At 42.6% G+C, this 26,876-nt stretch overlaps 1 protein-coding gene across 1 annotated transcript in view; it reads left to right on the top strand.

The window, feature by feature from the left end:
- The first annotated feature begins 1,363 nt into the window (after positions 1-1,363).
- Positions 1,364-26,876, top strand: part of llgl1 (LLGL scribble cell polarity complex component 1) — a 40,573-nt gene continuing 15,060 nt past the window's right edge. The window contains exons 1-11 of the mRNA XM_028599880.1: positions 1,364-1,734; positions 5,320-5,417; positions 16,904-16,985; positions 17,090-17,250; positions 17,852-17,998; positions 21,440-21,602; positions 21,743-21,878; positions 22,733-22,787; positions 22,974-23,128; positions 24,942-25,162; positions 26,575-26,642. Of these exons, the coding sequence (XP_028455681.1) occupies positions 1,654-1,734; positions 5,320-5,417; positions 16,904-16,985; positions 17,090-17,250; positions 17,852-17,998; positions 21,440-21,602; positions 21,743-21,878; positions 22,733-22,787; positions 22,974-23,128; positions 24,942-25,162; positions 26,575-26,642 (1,367 nt within the window). The 5' untranslated portion in view covers positions 1,364-1,653. The remainder of the gene's footprint in view (positions 1,735-5,319; positions 5,418-16,903; positions 16,986-17,089; positions 17,251-17,851; positions 17,999-21,439; positions 21,603-21,742; positions 21,879-22,732; positions 22,788-22,973; positions 23,129-24,941; positions 25,163-26,574; positions 26,643-26,876) is intronic.

The following is a 26,876-nucleotide window of genomic DNA, read 5'->3' as shown; positions in this document are numbered from 1 at the left end:
GTGGATTTGTGAGGACTATGGTTAACTGCTCCTCAGATCTCTGCAGGGTAAATTCAGACAGCTAGCTAGACTATCTGTCCAATCTGAGTTTTCTGTTGCAAGACTAAAACAACTTTTGAACGTATACATGTTCCACCAAAACAAGTTCCTTCCAGAGGCTATTTTGCAGAGGCACCGTGGCTCTGTCCGGTGCTTAGCGCCGCCCAAGGCGATTGTGATTGGTTTAAAGAAATGCCAATAAACCAGAGCACGTTTTTCTCCCATCCCGGAATGCTGTGTGGACTAGCCAGACCTTCCTCCGCAGTGCTGTGGAGGCAATGAGAGAATGGATAAATGTCCTTTCAGACCGAACTCACTAATGTTTTTAGTTTGACATTTTTAGCCAAAACTGTTTAAGATCTTGTCTGCCATGACTGCTTTAAAGGGCTGAGACTATATTTGATAAGAGTCTTTAATTTACTGTAACTTCCCCACTTCAGAAGAACTGATTTGATTAGCATTAAACCTGGGGCAACTTTGAATAGAAATGTGGTCTTGCACTGACCAAGGGTAGGAACCCCTGCGGTGGTTGGCTCTCTACAAAGAAACTGCAATGTGTGAAACTTGAAAGAAGTAACTAGCAAAGTTATATAACATTATCTTCCCTTTAACATTAACATATGCTTGTGGTTTGTCATGCAAGATTAATCTTCATAAATTATTTGTGCGCTCATAGGATATTCTATTTTTTTATAAAGATGCATTTAGAATGAAAACAAGAGAAGGCAGCCACAGGAACAGGCCGCAATTTAAATACATTTTTTTCTTATTTTCTTTGCTATCATGAAATCAAGGGAAAGTACGGAAGAGGATTAGGGCCACTGGTGAAAAATGTATTTGAATTCAGAATTCTGACTTTAATCTCAGAATTCTGAGAATTAAGTCAGAACTCAAATACATTTTTCACCAGTGGCCCTAATCCTCTTCCGTAGGGAAAGTCATGACAAGGGAAACACAACAGACTATTTTGGCACACAGTTAAAGGCCACATTACTGAACTCTGCAAAATTAAGATTATTATTTGTACAATGTATATATTTTCGTAAATAGCTGTTGTACATATCTAATGCATGTGAATAATGTTGTACATTAAAGTTTGTAGCATTAATTACTCTCGTGTGAATTTGGTTCATTTAAAAAAGTCATAAGGGACTCACCGTTTAACGCCTTGTATTGACGATGGGTATTGATGATGTAAGTGGGACGTGCATCCGGTATGTCCTGTGCTACAAACCGAACATCCCCCTCCGGAGCGCTTGGCTGTGTGGGCGTTTCTGAGTAATTGCTCGCAGATTTCTTCGCTCTCATTGGTTAACAACAACGGGCTCCGTGTGAACCGGGAAGAGGTGGGGGCTGTGGTCAAACCCACCACGACCTAAACAGCACCAGGAGGGAGAGAGGAGAGAGGAGGGAGGACAGCCGCAGCCCGCAGCAGCAGCAGCAGCACCCGCAGCCCCGCTTTCAGCCTGCATGGGCTACTCGCTTAGCTAGCTTAGCATCGTCCGACTGCGCCGCACCGCTTCTCCAGCCGCCGAGAACCCCCGGGTTGTTATCTCCGTGTTTTCCTCTCCGTCCCACCCCCAATCCTTGCCTGCCCCACTGCCTGGCTTCAAGATGATGAAGTTTAGGTTTCGTCGGCAGGGCACCGACCCACAGAGAGAGAAGATAAAACAGGAGCTTTTCGCCTTCAACAAGGTAAAGTAACGGGACGGAGGAGAGGGAGGGAGAGGGGGTTTTAATCCTCTTCTCTCCTCTTGTGCTGCTACCCCAAAAACTATCTAACGCTAGTTATCTCTAAACGGGACCAGATTTTTAAGTCGAGCTCACTGCAGCATTTGTCCCCCCGGCCGCTCCTCTCTGTTGCTGTTTCCAGCTAGAAACTGAAAAAAAGAACTGCTTCTGATGGTTTGCGGTGCATGCTGGACCTGGTCGCATGCAGGGTGCTTTGTTGATGTGTGTGCTGGGGCGGGGGGGCTTCAGTTGTTTTCACGGCGTGTTAATTGGCTTTCACCCAAACGAGGCCCGCGTTCAAAATGAACAGCAACCAAGGACCTGTCGTGGTAGACCTAACGTTGGTGTAATTAACCATCAACAACTGATTATGTCACCCATGGGCATTATCAGGCTTCACATTATCACGCTCAGTTTGAGTTGTGTTGCAGCAGTTTGACGCCTGTTGTGAGTAGTGTGTGACCCATATTTCATTCAGGTTTTGATCAAGATGGCTGTCAGTGTGGTGACAGTTTTAACTCTCGTATCCCCTTTCGTTGGTTTTTTCACTGAAACCAGAACGACACTGTATGTCAAAGATTGGAGGTGGGCGCGGGGGTGTTCCTGGCTGCTTTTGTGGTGCTGAGAGTTCAGACCTCTTCTTGTTTCAGTGTTTTATGGGTGAAACCATCAGTGTCAGATTTCATGCAACTCTGGCATCACATCCACATGGATCTAAACCTCAGCTTCTTGAAGTCTTATCAGCCTTCCCGTTCTTACTCACTAGCCGGCAGTGCTGAGATGTCCTTATTACCCAGCTGCACTTTCAGATAGCCTCGTGTTTTCACCTTGACCGCTGTTGCCAAACTGGTGGGAGCCTAAAACTACCTTGAAGTCCATGGATTGTATTGATAGTTGTGCATATCAAGTATCCGTTGCAGGTTGTCTTTTTGGATGACCTGTAGGCCTATGTTTCCAACATGGTCTACACACGTACACTACCGGTCAAAAGTTTGGGGTCACTTAGAAATTTCCATTCCACTCCATTTGGACAGAATACCAGCTGAGATCAGTTGCATTGTTCATCAGGGCAGCAGTTTTCAGATTACATTATGTGCTTCAAATTGCAAAAGGGTTCTCCAATGTCTTCTCAGTAAGCCTTTTAAAATTATATCAGATTAGTAAACAGAACGTGCCTTTGGAACATTTGATGAATGGTTGCTGATAATGGGCAATGTAGATATTGTAATAAAGATCAGCCACTTCTTTCTACGGCAGTCGAGAACCCTTTTGCAATTATGTAAGCACATAATGTAATCGGAAAACTGCTGCTCTGATTAAAAAAAAAAAAAAAAAATAATGCAACTGATCTCAGCTGGTATTCTGTCTGTAATGGAGTGGAATGGAAATTTCAAAGTGACCCCAAATTTTTGACCGATAGTGTAGATGGACTACTGTGCAAATAAACAGTTTGAGCACTGCTGTGGCCTTGAACTCAGGTTTGGTGAGGCCGCTGTCCGCACAGCTTTTAGATGTTGAAAGCCACAATTTATCACGCGCTGTGATAATGACGCATGACACACATGACTTATGACATACGTGACGAACCCCACTCAACAAGATTATTTAGGAATGCAGATAATACAGCAGAAATGTTAAGAAAATGTATTGCTGCATTGTATTAGCAAAGTGATTAGCAGTATTATTTCACCTTATTTCAACTGAAATCAGTCAATCAATTTGCAATGTGATTGTTCTTCTTTAATCGCATGAAACAGAGCTTTCTTTCACATCTTGGATAATAAATCAATTAAATGTGTTGTATTTCAGTACAAAGCAGTGCTCGAAGCTTTTCCATGATTTCAGTTGTTTGCCATTGCAAATGGCAAGAATGCCTGGAAAGTAACTTAATCCAGATTAAGTTCATTATATTGTATGTTTAATTGTGTAGCCAAGATGCATATTTTTGTACCGTAGTTGTTGCTTCGCGTCGGGATGTCCAGCAGAAGGGGTTAGCCTAGTTGGTGGCAACAAAATAATTCTTCTCAGAATTGGTGCAAATTTATAGATGTGAAAGTAAGACCATCACTGACAATTATTTTCATTATTGCTTTATCCATATCCAAAATGTCTATCACAATAAACCAGAGTTAAAAGTGAAATACTTGCTTATTTTGTTGGACAAACCAAAGACAAATTTTTCATTTAGTATCATCACATGAAAAAGAAAAACTGCAACTTTTCGCTCACATTTGAGAAGCTGGAACAAGAAAAGTTGTGACATTTTTGTCAAAAAAAAAAAATCACTGAAACTACTAATTGACTGATGATCAAAACAGTTGCCGATTGATTTTCTCTGTGTACTCACATACAAAGTAAATGCCTTCAAAGGCCATGAACTGTTTGTTGCACTGTGACGCACACACACACACACACACACACACACACACACACACACACACACACACACACACACACACACACACACACACACACACACACACACACACACACACACACACACACACACACACACACACTTTTTAAAGGTTTGGCACCAGCTGCCCCAACTGTCCCAAAGGTGGTCTCTCAACAGGACTGCTACTTTGATGTGTCTCTGTGTGTTTGGTCAGACTGGCACTTTAAAGAAACAAAGAGTTAATGTTTTACCTCCTAACTGAGTTCCAACTAAATGTCTCATTTCCAAATTTCTTGGACGCCGAGCCCACTCACATTTAAAAGACCCCCGTTTAAAATAGGTTATGGTATATCTCTGCAAAGTTTCTGCTCTTTTATTTTTTTTCTCTCTGTACATTTAAAGGTCCCATGACATGGCGCTCTTTGGATGCTTTTATATAGACCTTAGTGGTCCCCTAATACTGTATCTGAAGTCTCTTTTATATAGACCTTATTGGTCCCCTAATACTGTATCTGAAGTATCTTTTATATAGACCTTAGTGGTCCCCCTCCCCTTTCTCTGCTTTAGAAAGGGGTAACCTTGCTCCTTATGACCTCATAAGGAGAAGATTCCAGATCGGCCAATCTGAGCTTTCATTTTCTCAAAGGCAGAGCAGGATACCCAGGGCTCGGTTTACACCTATCACCATTTCTAGCCACTGGGGGACCATAGGCAGGCTGGGGAAACGCATATTAATGTTAGAAAAAAACTCATAAAATGAAATTTTCATGCCATGGGACCTTTAAATGCATTCCCAGCTATCTTATCTTCTCCTGACATGGGCAGAAAGAAAAGCTGTGAATTTACATTAATCCCATTTAACAAAGTCTGCAGAGCATTGTAATAAAGCAATGCTGCTGCCCTCAGTGCCTTTTTTAAGAACTTTCCTCTAACTTTATTAAGGGTGTCCTCCCTTTTAGACGCCTCTCTGACTTTACGGTCAGACAGGCATAAGGGTGCACGCACACGCACCGACAGTGCCGAGGAAGAAAAGAAATGAATACATTTTTTTTTTTTTTTACTGTCTTCTTTATTGTGTCATCTGTTTTTGTGTGTGTCTCTCTCTCTCGTCTGTTTGTCATTCCCACTCTTTTGCTCTGTTTCTCTTTTAGACTGTGGAGCATGGGTTCCCTCATCAGCCCAGTGCTTTGGCCTTTGACCCCAAGCTGGAACTTATGGCCATCGGGACAAAGTCAGGAGCCATCAAAGTGTATCCTTTTATTATCACTGTGCTCATGCATTGAACAGAAGGGGTCAATCCCAGTAAGGCTAGTCGATAAACAGATTTTTTGAAATAATCAACTTTATGAATCTCTTACCGATCCAAGTTTACTGATATGGCAATTTCAATCAATAAATAGTCTGAATCCCATATAATAAAACTAAGAATACTGTAGTTCAACCAATCAATCAGCTTGCAGTCATGTCCACAAGTCCATCATCTCTTAGTGTTTACACTGTTTTAATCAGAACAAACAAATCAGAAATGGGCTAGCACAAAAAAGTGTCTTTATATGTTTTTATCAAACAAATTCTAAGAATGTATTTTGACGATGTGCTATTTTTAGGCTCTAGTTGTCACAACTGACTATGCGTCCCAATATCCATCCGACTGCAGATTGCAGGACAAAGAGAAGCCCTGAGCAGTGGCTGGTAGAGTACAGAAACTGGTTTTCTTCCGGTTTTGTCATCTTTGAAGTTCCGCTCTGTTTATCTGTACATCAGCACTGCAGTGCAGCTACTGAGTTGTCTTCCGCTGTAGGGTTGGGGGTAACAGAAGTCAGTGTTTCATCCGTCATGCTTTTTTTTCATATTCATGTGTAATATTTTGTCTCTTGTGCAGGTTGTAGGATGAGAACTACTGAATGTTAATGTCATTTGAAAATCCCCATGCCTACACAAGGGGCCACGCTATTTATTTATTTTTTTTAAAATACCGAACAACCTTCGTAACATTTCTTTAAATGGTATGGTTTTATATTCATTTTTTACATTTTTTTTTTTTTTTTTTAGAAAAACCTTTTGGAAGCTTATTGAGTTTTGCCTCACAGTGCTTTATGAGTGTTGAGGAAATAGTGATCAGATGGATCTACAGCATAGCTGTTTATGTAACACCAGTTTAGTAGAGCAGTGCATTGCTGCGTCTGCTCTCGGTCTCTGTGGGAAGTTGCACTGTCTGCACCACTTAACTGAAGACAACTTCATTTCCTTCTGAACTGACAATGTTAGAGGAAATGTAATCATGTTTTACTTTCTGGGGTTTATTTGAATAGTTGTGGCCATGGATCTTTTGAATTATAGTAAAATGTTTTCTCTCACGAACTACATGTCTGATATCTGGGAATTCGGGGTCATTTATATAAAGTAGCCTTAGCATGAAGTCACCAGGCAGATTGCAAACAATCCCTCCATTTGAAAGATAAATTAAAGTCAACATTAAAATGATTACCCAAACTGTCCCTTGGAAACACGATTACATTTTGCATTAGGCCTCCCAGTACTTACTGAAGTAGTGTGTGAGCACACAATTTCTCCTATGCAGTTGACATTTCAGGTGCACTCGCTTTCAGCATAATTTCTGCTTAAAGGTGCCCTGCCACACGTATTTCATTACTTTGTGGTAATGTCTGAAGTTCTACCATGGACTCTGTAACATTTTTTGTGCCTTGGTTACTTGTTTCAAGTCATTCTAGCGTGGTATAGAAAGCCTACAGGAAGACTCAGCTCGATTTCTGCCAGTTCTCATTAATATAGTGATATTAATAGTGATCATCTGACTGCTTGTCTTCCTGCCCTACTGTTCTCCGTTGTAAAGCTCCAGATCGCTGCAGTTAACGTGAGTGAGTAAAGTGTCATCCTAGCCGATAGGCCTGCTGGCCAGAGCTATTAAGACCACTACGGAAAAACAAAACAACAACATCATTACATACGCTATTTGGCAGATGCTTCCATCCTCGGAGGCCCAGAATACCATAAATGCAATTTCTTTTGAGCTTGTGGTCAGTGGGAATGTTAAGCCCCAGCCCCCCGACAGTGGCAGTGCAAGACTGCGTCTGTTTGAGCAACACAGAATAACATGGAAGATTGACTGAAGCTCTGCTGGAAATGAGCATCGGTTTGGCTCGTGGGGATGCATTGCAGCAGAACCATAATTTGGTCAGTGTGTCAGAAATTCCAGCAGCTCGGATGCTCGAGCGCTGTCCACATGACACAACTCTGACATGTTGTTGATCTCGCTAATCTTTTATGGCCACCAGCTCTGTCATGCTTACCGTGACAGTTGTGTAGTTAATAGCGGGCTGACTATCAGTCTGCTGCTCTGTTGTTGTAAGTAGGTTTGCTCAGAGTTTGATATTCCGTTTAATTACTGGTCAAGCACCATCATCCTTTAGAAAATGGAGATCGAAGATTTAAAGCATAGGTTAACGGCGTTTGTTTCACATGTTTGCCTCCCATGATTCACGTTTGGTTTCGCGTGTTTTCGTTAGTGAGTGTTCGACCTGAGGCCTGGACTACGAATCACGATCAACATGCCCTGGATTTATTTCAGTTACCCGGCTTCACTAACCCTAACAACCGCGGTCCCGCATAAGCTGTGTCACGACGGTGGTCGACAACTAGTTCAGTCAACCATCAGGGTCTCCCAATCGCGCGGCGCGCGCGTTCAAATAAAAGAGACGGGGTTCGCACAGCGCGACCAATCGCAAACATCTACCAGAGGCGCACATTTTACATAAGAAGAGCAAATTGTTATTCTACATAAATATGAAGAACACAGACACGGTTTTCCAGGCAAAACGCAATACAGTCGCTGCTTCCTAAAACAGGAAGGAAAGCTGGCAACGCATATCTATATCACTTCCCCATCAGTCAGGCCCAAGATCTGACCATGATTACACGTGTGCTTTCCATAAACTGGTGTTGCTTTAGCCTTTTATTTCATCAACCCCGGCAGTGGTAAGCGATCGTGAGAGCAAATTAAAAAAAAAAATATTAAAACATCCGTTATCAATCAAGTATTGATTGGTCAGTAGGCGGTGCTTTAACACCAGTTGATCTCTAACATAACCTGCTCCTGAGCAGGTTAGGTGTTCAGCATAAGTTACCACGGCGATTTAACCCGGTAACAAGTGATCCACCGTCGTGATACACAGAACCCTGGGTTGAACCTGAAGTTACCTCGCTAACGCCAAATCTTGCTTCGTAGTACAGGCCTCTGCAGTGGGGAGCATGTAACAGGATTCATGAACCCAAACATGTCTGTGTTTAAATCTAAATGCGTGTTCATAGCAACTGTGTATGGTCGATCATTTATCAGTGTGTAAAGGGAGTCTCGCTGCGGCTGTGTGTTATGTGCTGATGCATTAGACGGGAGAATCAACTCTTTCAGAGAGAGACTGGTGGTACCAGGCACTTGCACCCCAGAGGGAGATGGATGGAGGGGTGAAATGAGAGGGGGGAGATAAACGGAGGCAGCGGAGACAAGGGAGTGCAAAAGAGATGGAAGGGGAGGAAAACAAAATCTCCACTACACAGCTATACCTACTCTCACAAAATGACTGGTACCACAGAGCTCAGACTAGTCATCCTGCTTTTTAACAAGGTCCCAGCTGCTGTATGCATCCCCACAGAGAATATGTGAAAAGTTGACAAAAGTACAAAAGTATCTTGTTTCACAAATTGCATTGCATTCAATGTCAGCGTTTCAGGCATTATGCCTCTGAAATCATTCAGATGAAACAGTTTGAGGAAGAAAATTATCTTTTGTCAAACTTCTCATAACTCTTGCAATCTGCCGAAGCACAAATGGGGTGTTATCACAACCGTTTCAGATTCTTTTTCTGTTGATTGACTTATGGATGAATCGACTAACCTTCTCAGCTCTAATCTCAGCCTTCCAAACTTCCCCTCAGTTTTGTTCTGAAAATCAGTTTTAGTTCTTCGTTTTGAATAAGTATGTTTTTTGTTTTTTTTTGTGTACGTTCACATTCCCTGATAATCTCACAGATTTACTGACTTGGGTTTGACCTAGACATGCTTGCCAGCATACCTGCTAGTACTGTAACACACACACACACACACACACACACACACACACACACACACACTGACGCATGAGCAGCGTACACCGTGTGAGTGTCGAGAGGTAGTAAGAGACAAAAAAAACTGAAGAGAAAGTTTGGCCGAGTAGACGTAGGGGTTTATTCACTCAGGCGTAAAGAAACGGTTGGAAATTGCACAGTGACTTTGAACTTCTGTTCTCTGTCTTGGCGTGATTACACCTCGTCTCCTCTCTTTCAGCCTCTTGCTCCAGTTTCTCACTTGTTCTTTGCTTTTTCTCCGTCTCTCACTCGCTGCGTGTTTATAAAGGCAGAGTCATATTACGCCCTGAGAGTTACTGCTTCGACCACAGACTGGGGCTCAGCAGAGGGAAGGGGGACAATGTGGTGTGGAGCTTTTTGCGTATGTGTGTATGTTGAGAGAGATCATGTGTGGGGGTGGTGGGTCGGTCTTGGGTAGTCTGTCTCCTGTCGAAGAATGCATGTTGCGCTGCCCTGGGTTAACCCTCCGTGTGTGTGTGTGTGTGTGTGTGTGTGTGTGTGTGCAGATTGTGTGCGCGCAGATTGTGTGTGTATGTGCAGATTGGGTGAGTAAGAGCTTTGTTGCTGAGTCTAGTCTTAATAAAGGAAGCTTTTGAATTGGTTTCCAAGGCGACCAGCGCAGTTGCCAGGGATGAAAAGTGCTTGCAGGCTTGAGGGCATTAATAGTCTGCAGCTCAGCACGTCCGATACCAGAGTTTGTTGCTAGAAATGCATCAGTTGTGTGTAAAAAAAAAAAAAAAAAAAAAGAAAAGAAAGAAGAGCGGTCAGAAAATACTACTTACGGTAGTACAGTACCTGCTGGTTACACACACACACACACACACACACACACACACACACACACACACACACACACACACACACACACACACACACGTTAAACGGTATGAAACTATTATCTGGACAATCCAGGACATGCTGAGTCACACTATGTGACCATGAAGCGTCAGTATCGGCAATGCAACAGCCAGAGGACGTGCTAATATTGACACACACACACACACACACACACACACACACACACACACACACACACACACACACACACACACACACACACACACACACAGCAGAGCTTTGCTCGGTGTGTTTGTGGGTGTGCTCCAGCTGTCAGCTCCCCCTCTGTCTGTCTGACATCCTGTTGGACACACACACACACACACACACCAGGCTGACTGATCACCCTGTTTTGTCCTGATTCATCGGATCCTGTCTCTCGACAGAAGAATGTGTGTATCTATAACATCAGAAGCTTCATTTTTTTTATTGGTATTTCTTCCCGTTTTGGTGACGGATGACCACTGTTGTGGTCACAGTGACCACAGCTTGATTTAAATCTGTACTTTTGTACTGTGAGTCATGCACTTTTGCAATGTCACAGCGTGGACTTTTGGACAATTGAACGGTGACAGAATGAAAATTCATCGTTTTCAAGTCGTTGGCATCGCGGCCTGAGAAATTGACTCGGACGGCTGCTTTAGCTTGATGTGAAGGAATCTTGAATTGTTTATCCATCCTCAAAGTCAACAAGTGTTTGTTGTTTGAGTTTGTGATGGAAACAGTAAATTCCCCATGTGCTCTTTTGTGCCACATAATGCCTTTTCAATTGTTCTGCAGCCACATCGTTTCCTGCCCTTTCCCAACAATTTCCCGCTTTTTCATTTGTATCGAGTCACGTTAATTTGTTGTGGTGCTTTGTATTGGAGGTGGTTTGTATTGGAGGCTAATGTGTAGAGAAAATAATTTAAAACTCCTTTTTTTTTTTTTTTATATTTAATTGCTTGGTAGGATTTTAATATAGTTGAGGATGCAGACTTCGCCTCTTTCTCTTCTCACCCACCCACTTTCTTTCCTGTACAGTAAAGAAGTTTTTCTCTCACTGCCTATTTTCTCTCTCTCTCTCTCTCTCTCTCTCTCTCTCTCTCTCTCTCTCTCTCTCTCTCTCTCTCTCTCTCTCTCTCTCTCTCTGTCCTCCTTTCGTGTCTCTCCTACCGCCATCTATATATATGCCTGACTATAACTTGTTCCTCATTGATATTCCTGCAGAATGGCAGGGCCGTTTAAAATTCCTCTATTCTGCTCTTTCTGTCTCACCCAACCTCTTCTCTCCTCCTCACCCAGCCTTTGGTCCGTGCCAGTCTCCTCACCCCCACACCTACACACACTTGCAGATGAATGGGACACACACACACACACACACACACACACACACACACACACACACACACACACACACACACACACACACACACACACACACACACACACACACACACACACACACACACAACAACAACAACAACAACAACAACAACAACGCCCGTCCAGTTGGCAACCCGTTGGTGGGGGTTTATCTGTCGGGATAAAGGGTGTGTGGTCTTACCAAGTCAAACAGAGTGGAGAGGCTGTTGAATGGTAGAGTCGAGGAAGGCAAAAGAAAACATTCCCCCCGAACTGACAAATCAAAGTTGTGTAAAAACAATCAATCCCTGAAGAGCTGAATTAGTTAGGGACGGTTGGCTGAATTAAAGTCAAGAAGAAAAACGTATCGTAATGGTAGTTGCATCACTAATAATTGGCCTATTAAGGTAAATATTACGACAAATGTATGTATTTGACAGTGACTTTGACTTAAGTAAAAGCTAATCTTGTTTGGATCTACTTACATCAATCCTTTTTGTTGATATCGATCCATGTAAATGTGGATTGTGACTTTATTGTCAAAATAGGTGAAATAATGTAAAATGGCAACCCATCCAATGATACATCTCTCTTCTGGGGAGAATGTAACTTTGAATAAAGCTTTCATTAGTTAGCAAAATGCTTCCACAAGCAGTTTGACCTAGATGCGAAACTCACAGGCCACCAGCTGGCCCATGAACGTTGCTCAACACTCGTTCGCGCTCCAAGAAGGCGTGGGGCTTCACTTGGGCCCGAATCCTGCCAGAACACGATCCTGAACCTCCCAGATTCCAACCAGGACCAATTTCTTCTGTCGCTATCAAAGTCAGTCAACACATGGTCTGTTACTCCTTCTGTCTGTATAGTGTGCTGTAGTTAGAGGCGGCACAGGTAGGGATCTTTGTCGCAGGAGACCCGTGAACGTTTTCTCGGTTATCAATGTCATTGCAATTCATCGTCTGGGGACCATGAATGTTTGTAGTGTTGTATATAAACTTTTTATTTGACAATTAAGTATGTCTTTAAGTTTGACTGCTGGCGTGTCGTCACTGAGCGAGTGGGACAGAAAGGGGAAGCGTGGGGGGGGGGTGGAGAGGTACTAGCTGAGGGAGAGGATGCAAATGAGACGGAATTGTTTGTCTAGTGGGTGGGTGGAGTTGTTTGGCTTGTCTTGTTGTAGACTGCCTTTTGCCAGACGTCTGAGGAGTTTGTGATTTTGTGTGTGTTGCTATGTGTGTAAGGAAGAAAGGGAGTTGGAAAGAAATGCTCGCAGATGATGCCTCAGAAGTTTAGAACTAAAACCAATTTTACTTGTGTTGTCTGAAGTCTGACTCCTAAAAGTTTTTAACTTTTCTGACGTGTGTGTGTGTGTGTGTGTGTGTGTGTGTGTGTGTGTGTGTGTGTGTGTGTGTGTGTGTGTGTGTGTGTGTGTGTGTGTGTGTGTGTGTGTGTGTGTGTGTGTGTGTGTGTGTGTGTGTGTGTGTGTGTGTGTGTGTGTGTGTGTGTGTGTGTGTGTGTGTGTGTGTGTGTGTGTGTGTGTGTGTGTGTGTGTAACTCGTACATTCATCCTTGGATCTAGTGGTCCTTCCTTCCTGTCCAGTTCAATCTTCTGTCACATTTGTGTGTGTGATTTGGAGAGTGTGCTGGCTGTTGTCTGTGTGTCCGACATGGAGTACAATGCCCTCTGTTTGTCTGTATTCAGACCGTGAAATCGCTTTATCCTTGCTAACGCTCTCTCTCTGCATCACCGGGCAATCGCACTTGTGTGTGTGTGTGTGTCTGTCTGTTTGAGAAAGAGACAGTGATTCAGTGATTATGAGTTACTGTAGGCCTCCATTGTGTGCATTTCAGGGTTCTCTAGTGAGCAATGCAGCAAATCTTTGCATGCTATTCTACGTGGTTTCCTTGCATAGATCAGCACTGTTAAACCAGTGTGTAATTCAACGCGTTGCTCAAAGATTTAAGTCTCCCATGTTGAATTCTTGTTTCTGAACCTTGGATGTAACTTTGTAAGGAACGCCCTGAACATTTATGTCATCACTGTATCATCCAAGACCATTTATATACAGCTCAGAGTGTGAGTTTTAGGAGTTTCTGTGGTTCATTTAATTAATGCTTTCAATTTTCATCTCCTAATTGAATTGTGAAGTGTGTGTGTGTGTGTGTGTGTGTGTGTGTGTGTGTGTGTGTGTGTGTGTGTGTGTGTGTGTGTGTGTGTGTGTGTGTGTGTGTGTGTGTGTGTGTGTGTGTGTGTGTGTGTGTGTGTGTGTGTGTGTGTGTGTGTGTGTGTGTGTGTGTGTGTGTGTGTGTGTGTGTGTGTGTGTGTGTGTGTGTGTGTGTGTCATTTGATTGAACTGTGGAAGAACCCTCTGATGTTCTTGGCGAAGCATCCTAAGAATTTGCAGCAGTGCATTTCATCTATCTTTTCTTTTTAATCCACATTTTATATTTAAGTATATCTTTATGTGACATGTTTTGAAATGGCAATCAGTTTATGATGTTTATCAGAATATGTTAAGCAAGGGAACTGGCAATTAACCAATATTTTTCTTCTTCCTCACCCGAGCATCATGGCTCGATGGAAGGTCCAGTTTCATTCACACTAAAATATACAAACAACTACTGGATGGATTGTGGTGGAATTTAGTACTTTCTTGTCCCCCTCAGGATAAAACTAATTAACAAACTAATTACATTCCCGTCAGCCATAGCTGCTCTTTGTGTTTATTATTAATTAGCTAATATTAGCATGCTAAATTTAAAATGGTGAACATTGTATGGCAACAACATACCTGCTACATGTCAGCATGTTAGCATTGTTATTGAAACGACGTTAGCATTTAGCTCAAAGCATAGCCTTGAAGAGCCACTAGCCACTGCTCTAATTTGTGCGTGTACTCATGTGAATTTTGCGTATTTATACACAAAGTGTGTGTATCTGTATTTAACACAACAGCATGGCAGTTGCAGAGGGAGGGAGGTGGGGGGTGACACATTAACATTTATTATCTGCCCACTACTATTGAGGACTTTTTATATTTTTTAATATTGGCCAATGAGCAGATGCCAGGGCGGAAGGAGCTTAATCCAGAGGAGACGCACACTCACATTTATGAGGTTACAGCCAGAGGGGCTCTATCAACAACTGTCCCTAGTGAGGAGAGGATGACATCATCACCGGGAATCCCTCCACCAGCTGTCCTCTGACGTGTGTGTGTGTGGTCTGTGAATCGCCAGTGTTGAGCTTAATTTTTAGTTTTTTAGTTGTTGTGATCACACACACTTTGTTTGTGCTCCCTCTTAATAGCAATGGAAAGTTCTGCCCTGCTTTACAACCGTTGTGCTGCCTGTTGGATATACGTGGGGTTGTGGGGAATGACAAAGTTTGAATTGGGAAATTGTAGTTGCTTGCTTTCTGTCAGAGGTGCTACAGATCAGCCAAGTTTATCTGACACCGTCTTAAATAGTAATTAGTGGTCTTATTTCTTCTCCATCTGCTGCGGCTTTCTTTGCATTCTTTTCTTGCACAGCCAGCTTTAAATTTGAAATGCTGTATTGATTGTGGTGAAAGAGCAGTGGTCATTACATAGCTTGAAAATGCACACAAACCACAGCTGTGCATCAGTCTTCAGTTCCTCCCGTTTTCACACACATCATATAGCGCTGCAAATTTTCATTTGTACACTTTGTTTTTGCACAAATTAAATGAGATCTAGCGTGTTTACAAGTGAGCTTTTAAGCTGCTAGTAGTCATACTTTAAAATCTTTTGGACAGAGGCAGACTAGCTGTTTCCACGCTTTATGCTAAGCTGAGCTTACCTGCTGCTGGCTGTAGCGTCATATTTAGCATGCATCAATGGTATCAAGCTTCTCATATATCATTCTTGCAGAAAATGATTAACTACTTCCCAAAATGTTGACCTATTCCTTTTTAAAGGAGCAGAATACTGGATATTTTTCTTTTCTTAATTCATCTATCACTTGAACTCTGTGTCTGCCTCTATTTGTCTGGACTGGTGGTTCATGACCCATGAGTAAATGTTCCTCTCACACCTCCACCTCCAGCTGTCTGAGGCATGTATTATTGCAGTGAATAAAACCGGGGACAGGAAGTGACAACACTGCAGGAATGCTAGTATAACACTCCTCTGGGCCTCCAGGGAAAAAGACAGGGAGGGAATGAGATAGGACGGGAATAAAGTTAGGAGGAGAAAGAAGAGGCCAGTTACGTTTCTATGAACCTGAGAATAGGAGCAGAGTGGAGAGGAGTTAGGAGAGGTTTGCCAAGAACTGAAGAAGGGAACTTAGAGCTGAGGAAGGAGACAGCAGAGGAATGTTGGTATTAAAACTCCACTGGACCCCCATGGGGAAAACAAGTAGTTTCAGGCAGAGATGGGAAAGATGGTCAGAGCGAAGAAATTACAGTAACCTTTTTTCTAATATGAGAGCTGTGGATTAAAGAACGTGGGGAAAGCGTAATCCTCGCTGATTTCTTAAATATCACACAGAGGTTGAGAGTGGAGAAATAAGGGGGAAGAAAGGAGGAGAGCAGAGATCAAGATAAGTGGATTTGTATACAATTCTTCCTGAGCATTGTGGGAGTAGGAAAGAAAAGACCTGCGGCATTGGAAAGAGATCTATGAAAGAAATGAATAAGAATGAAAAGAGGAGGAAATGGAAAATATAATGTATGTAGTCATAATATTTTTCTTCTCATAAAAAAACGATGGTGATAGGAATACAGAAAACCAGCTCTCTCATATACTGTACAAACATGAAGTGTGTGTGTGTGTGTGTGTGTGTGTGTGTGTGTGTGTGTGTGTGTGTGTGTGTGTGTGTGTGTGTGTGTGTGTGTGTGTGTGTGTGTGTGTGTGTGTGTGTGTGTGTGTGTGTGTGTGTGTAGTTCTTGAGGTTAGCCTTCATTGTAACAGCTCAGCTTCATTTACTGGACTAACAAACACACACAGAGTGGTGGTTATGTGCGTCTGCGTCATCTGGTGTTGGTAATTGCTATGAGCATTTTTATAGTGTTCTAATTTCTCCCCTGCTATTACAACTAACCAGTGTCTTTCTCCTGGTTTACAGCTCCGAATTACCAGTTAAACTGTTCTTGGTCTCTGCCCTCTCAGACACACATTTTAATTCAGATTCTATTTTAAAAGAAAAACGTTTTCTCCATCAATCAGCAAACACAGTGTGACCGTGGCAACAATCCATTATATAAACTAGAATTAAGTCCCTGCTATGTTTGTTTGTCTCTTACACACGCCGCACTTGCAGCTAAATTGGAAAACTGGTGTGTCTGCTGCCTGTGTGGACTCAAATCGGTGGATAGCTCCAGTCTTCTTCTTTTTTTATTGTTCAATAAAAATAGTTTGCTCTGTTTTGAATTTCCTTGACGGGACCCTTGCAGCTACGGGCACCCTGGTGTGGAGTTCACAGGACTACACAAAGACACCACAGCTGTCACACAAATCCTCTTCCTGCCTGGACAGGTAAGCTCCACACCACTTATTTTTCTGAACGTAAGGCGCCCTTAGTGACGAGCGCGGTGGCCAAAGTGATGTGTGATGTTAATCTCCGCCTTGCTCTGTGATAGGGCCGTCTGCTGTCGCTGCTGGATGACAACACGATCCACCTGTGGGAGCTGGTGGCCGGCGCCCCTGGAGAGATGGGCGGGGTTAAGAGAGAAGGCGTGGTCTGTCTGCAGGAAGTGGACAGCTACAGCCTCCCAGGAAGACCTGGCATTGAGAGCTGCAGGTACATTAATGTTATTTTAGATCGTCCATTTTTTTTTTTCTCCTGAAGGTCTAATCCTTAAGGTTTTGATCATTTCAAAGCCAATTTTGGATGGTATTTATGTCTGGCATTTACTCTGCTATAGCTGTTAAATGTAGTTTGGAGTCGTCCTCCATTCCCGGCACTGGATTCAAATGGCGTGCACATGCACAATGGGATTCACCCTAAGGATGCATGCATGACACAAACTGAATTCTTAAGGATTAAAAAGAAATTTGTCAAGCACATACAGTTGTCAAAGTGCAGTCAAACAAATAAAAGTAAAACCTGAACACACGCAATGTAATGGTACGGGCAGACTGGGTTCCACCTGGCGAAATTTGCTTGGCTGCCGTTTGTAATATTTTATATATGGCACATGGACAAAGATATGACCAATCAATATTACCTGAATGAGAGGTCAATCCCTCTCCCTCTCTGACTGGCTGGTCATTGAACCTTGCGATTATACGTTTCAAAGTTTAATCAGATTGCACTTTCCCGCAAGGCGGGTGGATTTGTCTCGCCATTTTCGTATTTAAATGAATGGCGGCTTCACTCTTCCACCACATCTTCTTCTCAGTGCCACGCGGGTGACGGTCCTTCTCTTGCTGAGGTCATGCGACCTGCTGTGTATGGGAACAGAGGGAGGGGGCGTGTACTTCCTGGAGTTGCCCCGCCTCTCACTGAAGGACAACCAGACGCTTCTTCAGGATCAGGTTACACTGAGGTGAGACTGTCACATACATGGTCAACAAACTGAAAGTAAGTTGAATACGATAAAATATAGAGCCAAGTATGGATTAACAGTTTAATTATTCAGTTTGACGCTGTTTTTTTTTGGACTGACCCAGCTTGTAAAGTTGATCACAGCATGATGATGGAGCTGGAATGATACATACAGTATATCAAATAATGATAAAGTGCTTCCCATGTTATTCCTAAGTAGTTTCTCTCTTTTCCTGCCTAAAACTCCATTGTCTGATCTTCATCCCTGTCACAGTATGTTTTCCTTTAAACATTAAACACTCCAGTTTCCTCTGCTCACAGCTCCAGCAGAGCAGGTCAGGGACACACACATATCTCTCTTGACCCCAGCAGCAGCAGGCAGGTCAGGGTCATGTGGTTCAGGGGACCATGAGAACAGTCAGATCTCCTGAATGCTGTTTGGAGAGCAAGAGATGTACTGTTAAACCTAAGAAGAAGAATTGTGCAATTTGCACAAAAGTCTTACTCATTAGTAAACGTTTTTTTGGATGTGTGAGTGAGGAGCACTCAGTCAGATGAAGATAATGGTGTCTTTTGTTAGTATTAGCACAGAACTGAGATGTTGAGGAATCTGTTTCTGGACCGTGTTGCATTGAAAATGTACTGTAAATCTTCACACAGTCCTGAAGAAACTCATTATCTCAGTTTTGAAATTTTAGTTCAAAGTTTGTTTTTATTATTTTTCACAACATAAGTCACATTCACAGTCCCCTATCCCTTAGAATAACATCCATACTGCCCATTAAATCAAAATAGAATTGTAGAAACCAAAAATACATACAAGCATACTAACAAATATTAACCTCCAACCAAATACAACCAATACATACATACATAAAGAATAAAAATGAAGAAATTAAAATAAATAATAAAAAAAAAAGGGGGGAGAAATAAGTAATAAAAATAAAAGTAAAGTGTCCATAGTAGAGGCATTATTTAAACAGACCTATCAACATATTCAATAAAAAAGCGCCACAACTTAAAAAATTGTTTTTCCGATCCTCTTAGCGAGTACCTAATTTTTTCGAGGCAGAGACAAGACATCATATCTTTGATCCATTGGGTGTGAGTGGGCGGCAAGGGGTTTTTCCACTTCAATAATATTGCTCTACGTGCAATCAGAGAAGAGAAAGCAAGGACCTTACACATTGATGCCAACAGCCGTATCTCCTCTGGACCGACTCCAAATAATGCCACCAAAGGTTCCGGCTCTAATCTATGCTGAAGGATCGCAGAAAGAGTGAGAAATATGGTTCGCCAATACTGCTCTAATTTGAGGCATGTCCAGAACAAGTCAATTAACGTTCCCTCAGCACATTGACATCTATTGCACATAGGGTTTGTACCAGGAAACGTTTGAGCTAGTTTTGAAATTTTAATAAATAATAATTGGAATTATGTTTTTTGCCCAAAAGCGTTTTTAGACATAAAAAGAAAAACTCAAGGTTTGAAACCAAGTTTTCAGGGGCTTTAAACCTGAAACGAAAGGCCACTTGGTAGTCATCCTAATTTGAGTCAATTAGTGGCCATTGTAAATGGAGTGTACTGTAGTAGTAGTGAATTGCTGACCCATCATGTGTAAAGACTGCAAACTTACATAATGTGGCAAAGGGGAATGGCTCTCTATTCCTAATATGCCCAGAAAAGGGAAAACGGCTTAAACAAAGAGGAACTGTGTATTACTATTGTATGGCGTTCCTGTTATTTTGTCTAGCCCCTTCACATTCATGCAGTGTTGTGTGCACTAGTGTGCAGCCATGTATGAGAGTTCAGCGGTGAACTAGAGCAAACCACAGTGTGAGAGGAGCACAAACTCAAATCTTCCACAAACAAACTGTGTGCTTATCATGTTAATGTACACCAAACTACATTATGCATTTCGCTGTAGTGTTTTTATGGACATATATATTTAATTTTTTCATGCTGCAGCCTTCTTCGCTGCACACAGAGCTACTGTGTTTCTTTTTCATTCTGCTGTGTGACGGTCTGACTGGTCGGTCAAACCCCTCATTAACCAGGCTTGTTTAGGGAAGTGGGCTGAACTGAGGCCTAACGAGGGCCCTGATAAGGTGTGTGTGTGTGTGTGTGTGTGTGTGTGTGTGTGTGTGTGTGTGTGTGTGTGTGTGTGTGTGTGTGTGTGTGTGTGTGTGTGTGTGTGTGTGTGTGTGTGTGTGTGTGTGTGTGTGTGTGTGTGTGTGTGTGTGTGTGTGTGTGTGTGTGTGTGTGTGAGAGAGAGTGTGAAGGAGGGGAGGTTTCAGACAGGGAGGCTTTGTACCTTCTGCCAAACCACGGGTGTTCCGGTTGGGGAAGTGTTTCAGCTGAATCTCTAACGTGTGCGCGGACACACACAGTGGCTCATAACTGGGACTCTGTAGCAGGATGCTGGATTCCCTAAAAATACTTGTGAACGGAGAGACCGAGACAATGGAATGCTTTGTTAGGAATGTTTCTGCCTCTGTGCTTCCGGAGAGGATCTTCTCAGTGAACGCTACCAAAGCAGTCAGAAGTGTGTGTGATGCAAACTGATTATCGATGGGTCTCATCTGCAGCAGAGAGACCAGAAAAGCCGCATTGCTGTCTTCCCAATTTAGTTTATTTACTCTTGTCTCTCTGACGCTTCTTCCCCTGTCTGCCCCCTTCTTTTCCCCGTCTTTCGCTGAGGGAATCCTCTTGACATCTCGAGGGTGTGTCCTGCTCTACATTCCTCTTCTGCCTCAGAGGAATGTCTAGTTCACATACTCCAGCAGCTCAACTCCAGCTTGATGTTGATTTCACGGTTTTGTTGTTGTTGTTGGAAGAGCAGCCTGCGGTGGTATTAGAGTTTATACTGATGGGTTGAGCTTAATGTTGATTAGATCATACATAAGTTTGAACACTTTTTTTTGCTTTGGGTTGTTTTTGTGCAAAAGAAAAGAAGAGTTTCTTTTGCTGCCCAGTCCCTGTGTTCTACTTACACACTGGATTATCAATATGCACAGATGCTTCCTCCACTCCTTATATCATCTCCCAACCGTCACATTTTGTGAAGCTGTGATGAGGCTTGATTGTAAATTTCAACAAGTCAGAGTCCCAGTTCACAACATGCATTTAAGTGAAAATGGCTAATTACGAACCTTAATTATTTACTAAATAGTCAAACCTTAAAAGTCCACTTACTATCTTTGTCATCACATGACCTGTGCATGTAACTTTAATCACATAAATAAGGATAAGGATGGTCTATGATATGAATGCTTTAATAGTGGGTCCACCTTTTAATCTTTCAGTATTTATTATTTCTTCCCCTGTCAATATGGCAGGCTCCTTCGCAGACAATTATTTTACCTTTTTTTTGACCTGTAGCCATGCACACAAACTACATGTAGTAGTAATAATAATAATGGGTAATGTTTTGTCTTTCCAGCCTGCCAGATGATTACAGATGTGGGAAATCCTTAGGGCCGGTGGAATCTCTTCAGGAACATCCTCAGCAGTCAGGGAAGATTCTGATTGGCTACAGCCGGGGCCTGGTGGTCCTATGGGATCTGAGCACCCGTCATACAGAACAGCTATTCCTGGGCAAGCAGGTACAGATTTTTTACTAACAATGTTCTGTGATCAATCTTTCATGCTGCTACAATGAAGAATGTGTGTGTGTGTGTGTGTCTCTGTGTGTGTCTCTGTGTGTGTCTCTGTGTGTGTCTCTGTGTCCGTGTCCGTCCTGCAGCAGCTGGAGAGCCTGGTGTGGGAACGCTCTGGAAACTTATTTGTCAGTTCCCATAACGATGGGGGCTACTCCGTGTGGGCTGTTACTAATGGCAACGTCTACAATCACCAGCCGGTGTCCTCCACCATCCCATACGGTGAGAAATGCATACACTGCGTACACAGACATTAGCACCTATTTGGGTTTCCAAGCTAATGTCTGATTGGGGCATGTTTGAGCACATCATCCAGGTCTAATGGAGGTGGTAGTCTTGTCCAACAATGTCCAATGACTGACAATGGTTTAATTAGCCCTTTCGCACAGAGATTCCGCAATATCGCCGCAATGAAGGTTTGCCCTTATGTCGGCTTTGTTTATTAACATACAACCAAGGCAAAGGCGGCAAAATGCCACCCAGTGTGTGATTTCACATGGCATGTTGGCATTCCTGGAGCAAAACACAACAGTGTCAGCATCTAGTGTGTGTGTGAGCCGATGCCCATCGTTAATCAACCACACAAACCTCCAACTTTAGGCATTATTGTAGCACAATTGTCAGTAGAGAGAAGGCTACTCAGGACGCTGCTTAGTCACTTTTGGACTTGCCTGTGGGTTGACTCGCATATCGTACTGCATGTAGTCCCGCCACGCTGGCTGTCCTTTTCTCACAGACGTCGGTTTGGCTCTGTTATGGCTCTGTGATGACATCCATCTTTGTAACTTTCACATAGATAAGGCGGCGGCTTAAAGGCGCCTAAGTCCCGTCTTGAACCGGCTATGTGAAAGGGGCTCATGAGTGCTGAGATAATGTGACTCATCTTATGGTGAGAATTTGGGTCAGAGTGAGAGTTCTGCTTTTGATTTTTCTCACTCGAATCCCATTTTTCTTTCTCTCGCCCTCGCTCTGACTAAAATGCTTTCTGATAGTTTTACTCTGATAAATGTCTCTGTAATGTTTTTTATTTATTTTTATTTTTTTTTAACTCACCTGTTCATGATTGTCTGTCACAGGTCCATTCCCCTGCAAGGCCATCAACAAGATCTTGTGGAGAACAACACAGACAGGGTGTGTGACTTATTTTGTGACGTATGTTTGATTCCTGCAGTCAGACCGGACATTTTGGATCACAGTGCCAGTAAATCTTTACTCCTGTCTTTTGTTTCATTATGTGTAAGACTCATTTTTGTTTCCTTTTTGATGACTGATAAAATTGACATGAACAAAAATACTTTTCTGTGTGCCCTGCTCCAGCTCTCCAGTATTGTTATACAGCGGAGGGATGCCCAGAGCCAGCTACGGTGACCGCCACTGTCTGACCATTCAGCAAGACAAAGACCACGTCACTTTTGACTTCACGTCCCGAGTCATCGACTTCTTCACTGTCCACAGCATAGATCAAGAGAAAGGTCAGGGGCTGGCCATCACCAGGGGCTGTATCTATTAGGGGTGGGGGGGAAAAATCGGAAATCGTAATGTATCGTGATTGTTTATTTTTTTTGCAACAATTTTTTATTAATCTAGGCTCTAGGCTCTCTCCGTTGGCTTGCGAGCTCTAGTCAGGCCAATCACATTGTGTATAGAGTCGGTGGGCGGGGCTTATGGCTGCTGCTGCTGGGAACAGCGGTCTTCTGGAAGACTTGGAGTTAAGTTTTTCTTTGAGAAAAGAACAAAGCACGGCACAGAAATCATTCTTAAAAAAGGAAGATGTGTTCGGAGTTTTGCCGACCGGATACGGCAAAAGTGTAATCTATCAGCTAGCTTCGCTACCTTCTTCGTTGCTCTGCCTGGTTGTAGCGCTATCCTGTTGCGTGCAGAGGGAATTTGAAAGACAACCGTTTATCCCGCCCCTCGGATTGAGCTCAATGGTGAGTTCCCAGACCCAACATCTGGATGTGGGTCTGGCTTGTCAGGCTAGCTATGTACTTCTTTACAAATGAAATAAGTTGAAGTTGAAATGTCTTTTAATGTCCCCAAGGAGCAATTTGGTTCACAAAATGTAGCCAACACATAAACATTAGCACAAAAAAGCACATAAAACCTAAAATAGTAAATAGATAAAAACATAAATACACATGTACACTACACTTAAAAGATGACATGTATATGCTGTGAAATGGCAGGGATGGCAGATGACCTATAGTTTATTGAGAAACCCAACAGCTGATGGTATAAATGATATCAAGTATCTGTTGGACCGGGCACGTTTTCGGAAGGTATAACTCCTTCCAGATGGTAGGAGGCAAAACTCAGAGTGTAATGGGTGAGTGGTGTTAGCCAAAATGGCCATCGCCCTCTGTGTGGCTCTGGCCTCATACACAGACCTAATGCTGTTGAGGTCAGTGCCAATTATTTTCCGAGATATATTTACAATTTTTCCCAGTCTGTTCTTGTTGGTTACACTCAAATTGCCAAACCAGCAGATCATGGCGAAGGTTAAGATTGACTCAACAAAAGATGAGTAAAAAGTTGTCAGAAGTGATCTGTTAACATTAAACCCCTTCAGCTTTCTTAAAAAAAAACAATCTCTAATTGGCTTTTTTACATATATAGTCTGTATTGGTCTCAAAATTCAATTTAGCATCTAAAATGGTGCCTAAGTATTTGTATTGGTTTACCACATCTACCGCTGTGCCATTAATCAAAGTTGAAGCAGTGGTGGGAGGATTTCGACGAAAGTTAATATACATCTCTCTGGTTTTAGAGACGTTGAGTTGTAGATATGAGTCCTTACACCATAAGATAAAATCGTCCAAAACTGGACCACATCCCGCCTCGTGATCCTGCAGAAGACTAATTATCACAGAATCATCAGCATACTTGATAATATGCCTTGATTCAAACACGCATACATAAATGTCAGACTGACTGACTGACATGTGATGTGCATTATTTTTTAGAAAACGATTAGCTTTTAGAAATGTCTCATGATATATTGTTTATGGAATTCATCTTTTGGAGGAAAAGAAAATCGCAATACTTCTAGAATCGTAATAAATGAAAATCGCAACATAATAAAATCTGCACCCGTGTATCATGAAAGAATCAAATCGGGACAAACTCGTATCGTCCCAGCCCTGGTATCTATAGATTTACTTTCTATTTGATTCAAGAATCTGCTTTAAGTTTCTCTTTCAGCTGAGTTTGAAGCTCGCTGTCACGTTGTATCAAAAGTTATAGAATCCAAATGTTTCATATTGTGTCTTGTCTCTCATCTTACAGAGTTTGATGAGCCGTCTGCGTTGGTAGTGTTACTGGAAGAGGAGCTGGTCGTGATTGACCTCCAGACCCCAGGGTGGCCCTCTATGCCCACCCCCTACCTGGCTCCTCTCCACTCCTCAGCCATCACCTGCTCCTTCCACATCTCCAGCGTCCCTCCCAAACTCTGGGAGCGGCTAGTCAATGCTGGCAAAGCACAGCAGGGCCGGCAACACGCACACGGGGTGAGAAGCACACCGCGGTCTGCAGAGCACACTTTTGAAATGTCTTATTATGTGGCTGTCAGTACTCTAAATTAGTTTTAAATCATGCAATTACAGTATGTCCTAAAACCATTTACACAAGTAAGTTAAACACAAAAAATGGTATTTACTCAACAATGACCCGATAAATTTACAGGTCAATTTGTTCAGAATATCATTAATAAGCCCATTACCTGATCATGTGAAATCTTGATTAGAGAGAAAATACATTTAATAATGTTTAGCCTCTATGAAATCAAAAGTGACAAAACACAAATCAGACTGTCCGATTTCTTTTTATACAACATTTTCCAGGATGTTGCTGCTTTAGTTTTTTCAGCTACATTGACTAATGGACATGGTTAATAAAGCAGATGTTTGTTCAGTGAACTTCCATATTATTTTCATTGATCTGGTTGCTGTGTCATTTATACATATACATGATCTTTTGTTTATCAGACATTCTTTTAGCATCATCAAAAAAAAAAAAAAACACCGCACAGATTTCTTTCAGGACCTCAATTTACTTTCCATGTAGTAGAAGCGATACCTGCTCAGTCAAATGTAGTGGCAGCAACGTCTTTTGATTCTGTGTTACTGGTGGACTGCTGTGGCTGTTGGCAGGATACTATGAACAACGGGATTATTCTGTAAATTGGTTTATTCATGGCCATAGGGATATTCAATTACGGGAAATCCAAGATGCACGTAAACAGCTTAACCTGAGAACACCTTTAAACAGAGTATGGCCAGTAGCCAGGCTGCAGCCATCAACACCAATCGCTTTACATACTTTGTACGGCTGCTGCCGCTGATCATGAGTGGAGAGCAACATAAATGGGTAGTAAGGGCGGTGGAATTACAGATGTTTAAAAGTTAAGGATATTGAAGTTAAATGGATGGTATTACTCAGGGTGCTAGTACATCTGAGCTCAGAGGCTGGCACCTAAACGGCTATGAGGAAACCTACGGGAGTGTGACCACCAGCCTGCTGATAGTGTGTTAACTTTAAGAGCAGGTTCAAGCAGTTAAAGGCTTTGCAAAGGCTTTGTAGCTTAGATCAGCTGTTAGATCAGTGGCAGATTACACAGGCACGTGTAACACACACACACACACACACACAGCTGGTACACTCGTAAATCATCACTGTCTGTCTGTGCTAGGCCAGACCAGAGAGACTGGCACTATAACAGAGCGAACTCAACAAAAGCGGAGTTTTGTGTGTTTCTGTGTACACATTCTCATCCAAATGGGAATGCCTCTGTGTCGAGGCCAGTACATTTTGAGCTGGCGTTATAATAAAATGGAAAGGGTTAGCGAATGTGTTTTGTTGTTCAATGTGTGTGAGGGTTTTTCTCTTTAAACTTTTCTCCAATCTTTGTCTGTCGGTGCAGAGTTGGCCCATTTGTGGAGGTAAAAACCTGGCTCCTCCACCCAAACAGCAAGAGCTGCTATTGACCGGGTATATATATACACACACACACACACACACACACACACACACACACACACACACACACACACACACACACACACACACACACACACACACACACACCCCACAGGTTGATCCACTTTTCCTACAAGACACAAATCTGGCACAAACCTACTGCTTTCTAGTAAATGTAAGTGACTGAAAGCTGCATGGAGATGTTTTTCAACGTCTTTTCCCATGTGAACCACATGGATGTCCTGC

The sequence above is a fragment of the Perca flavescens genome, chromosome 15 (genome assembly GCF_004354835.1).
Source record: "Perca flavescens isolate YP-PL-M2 chromosome 15, PFLA_1.0, whole genome shotgun sequence".
NCBI lineage: Eukaryota > Metazoa > Chordata > Actinopteri > Perciformes > Percidae > Perca > Perca flavescens.
Note: the sequence above shows the minus strand (reverse complement) of the source record. Positions and strands in the feature narration are given on the sequence as shown.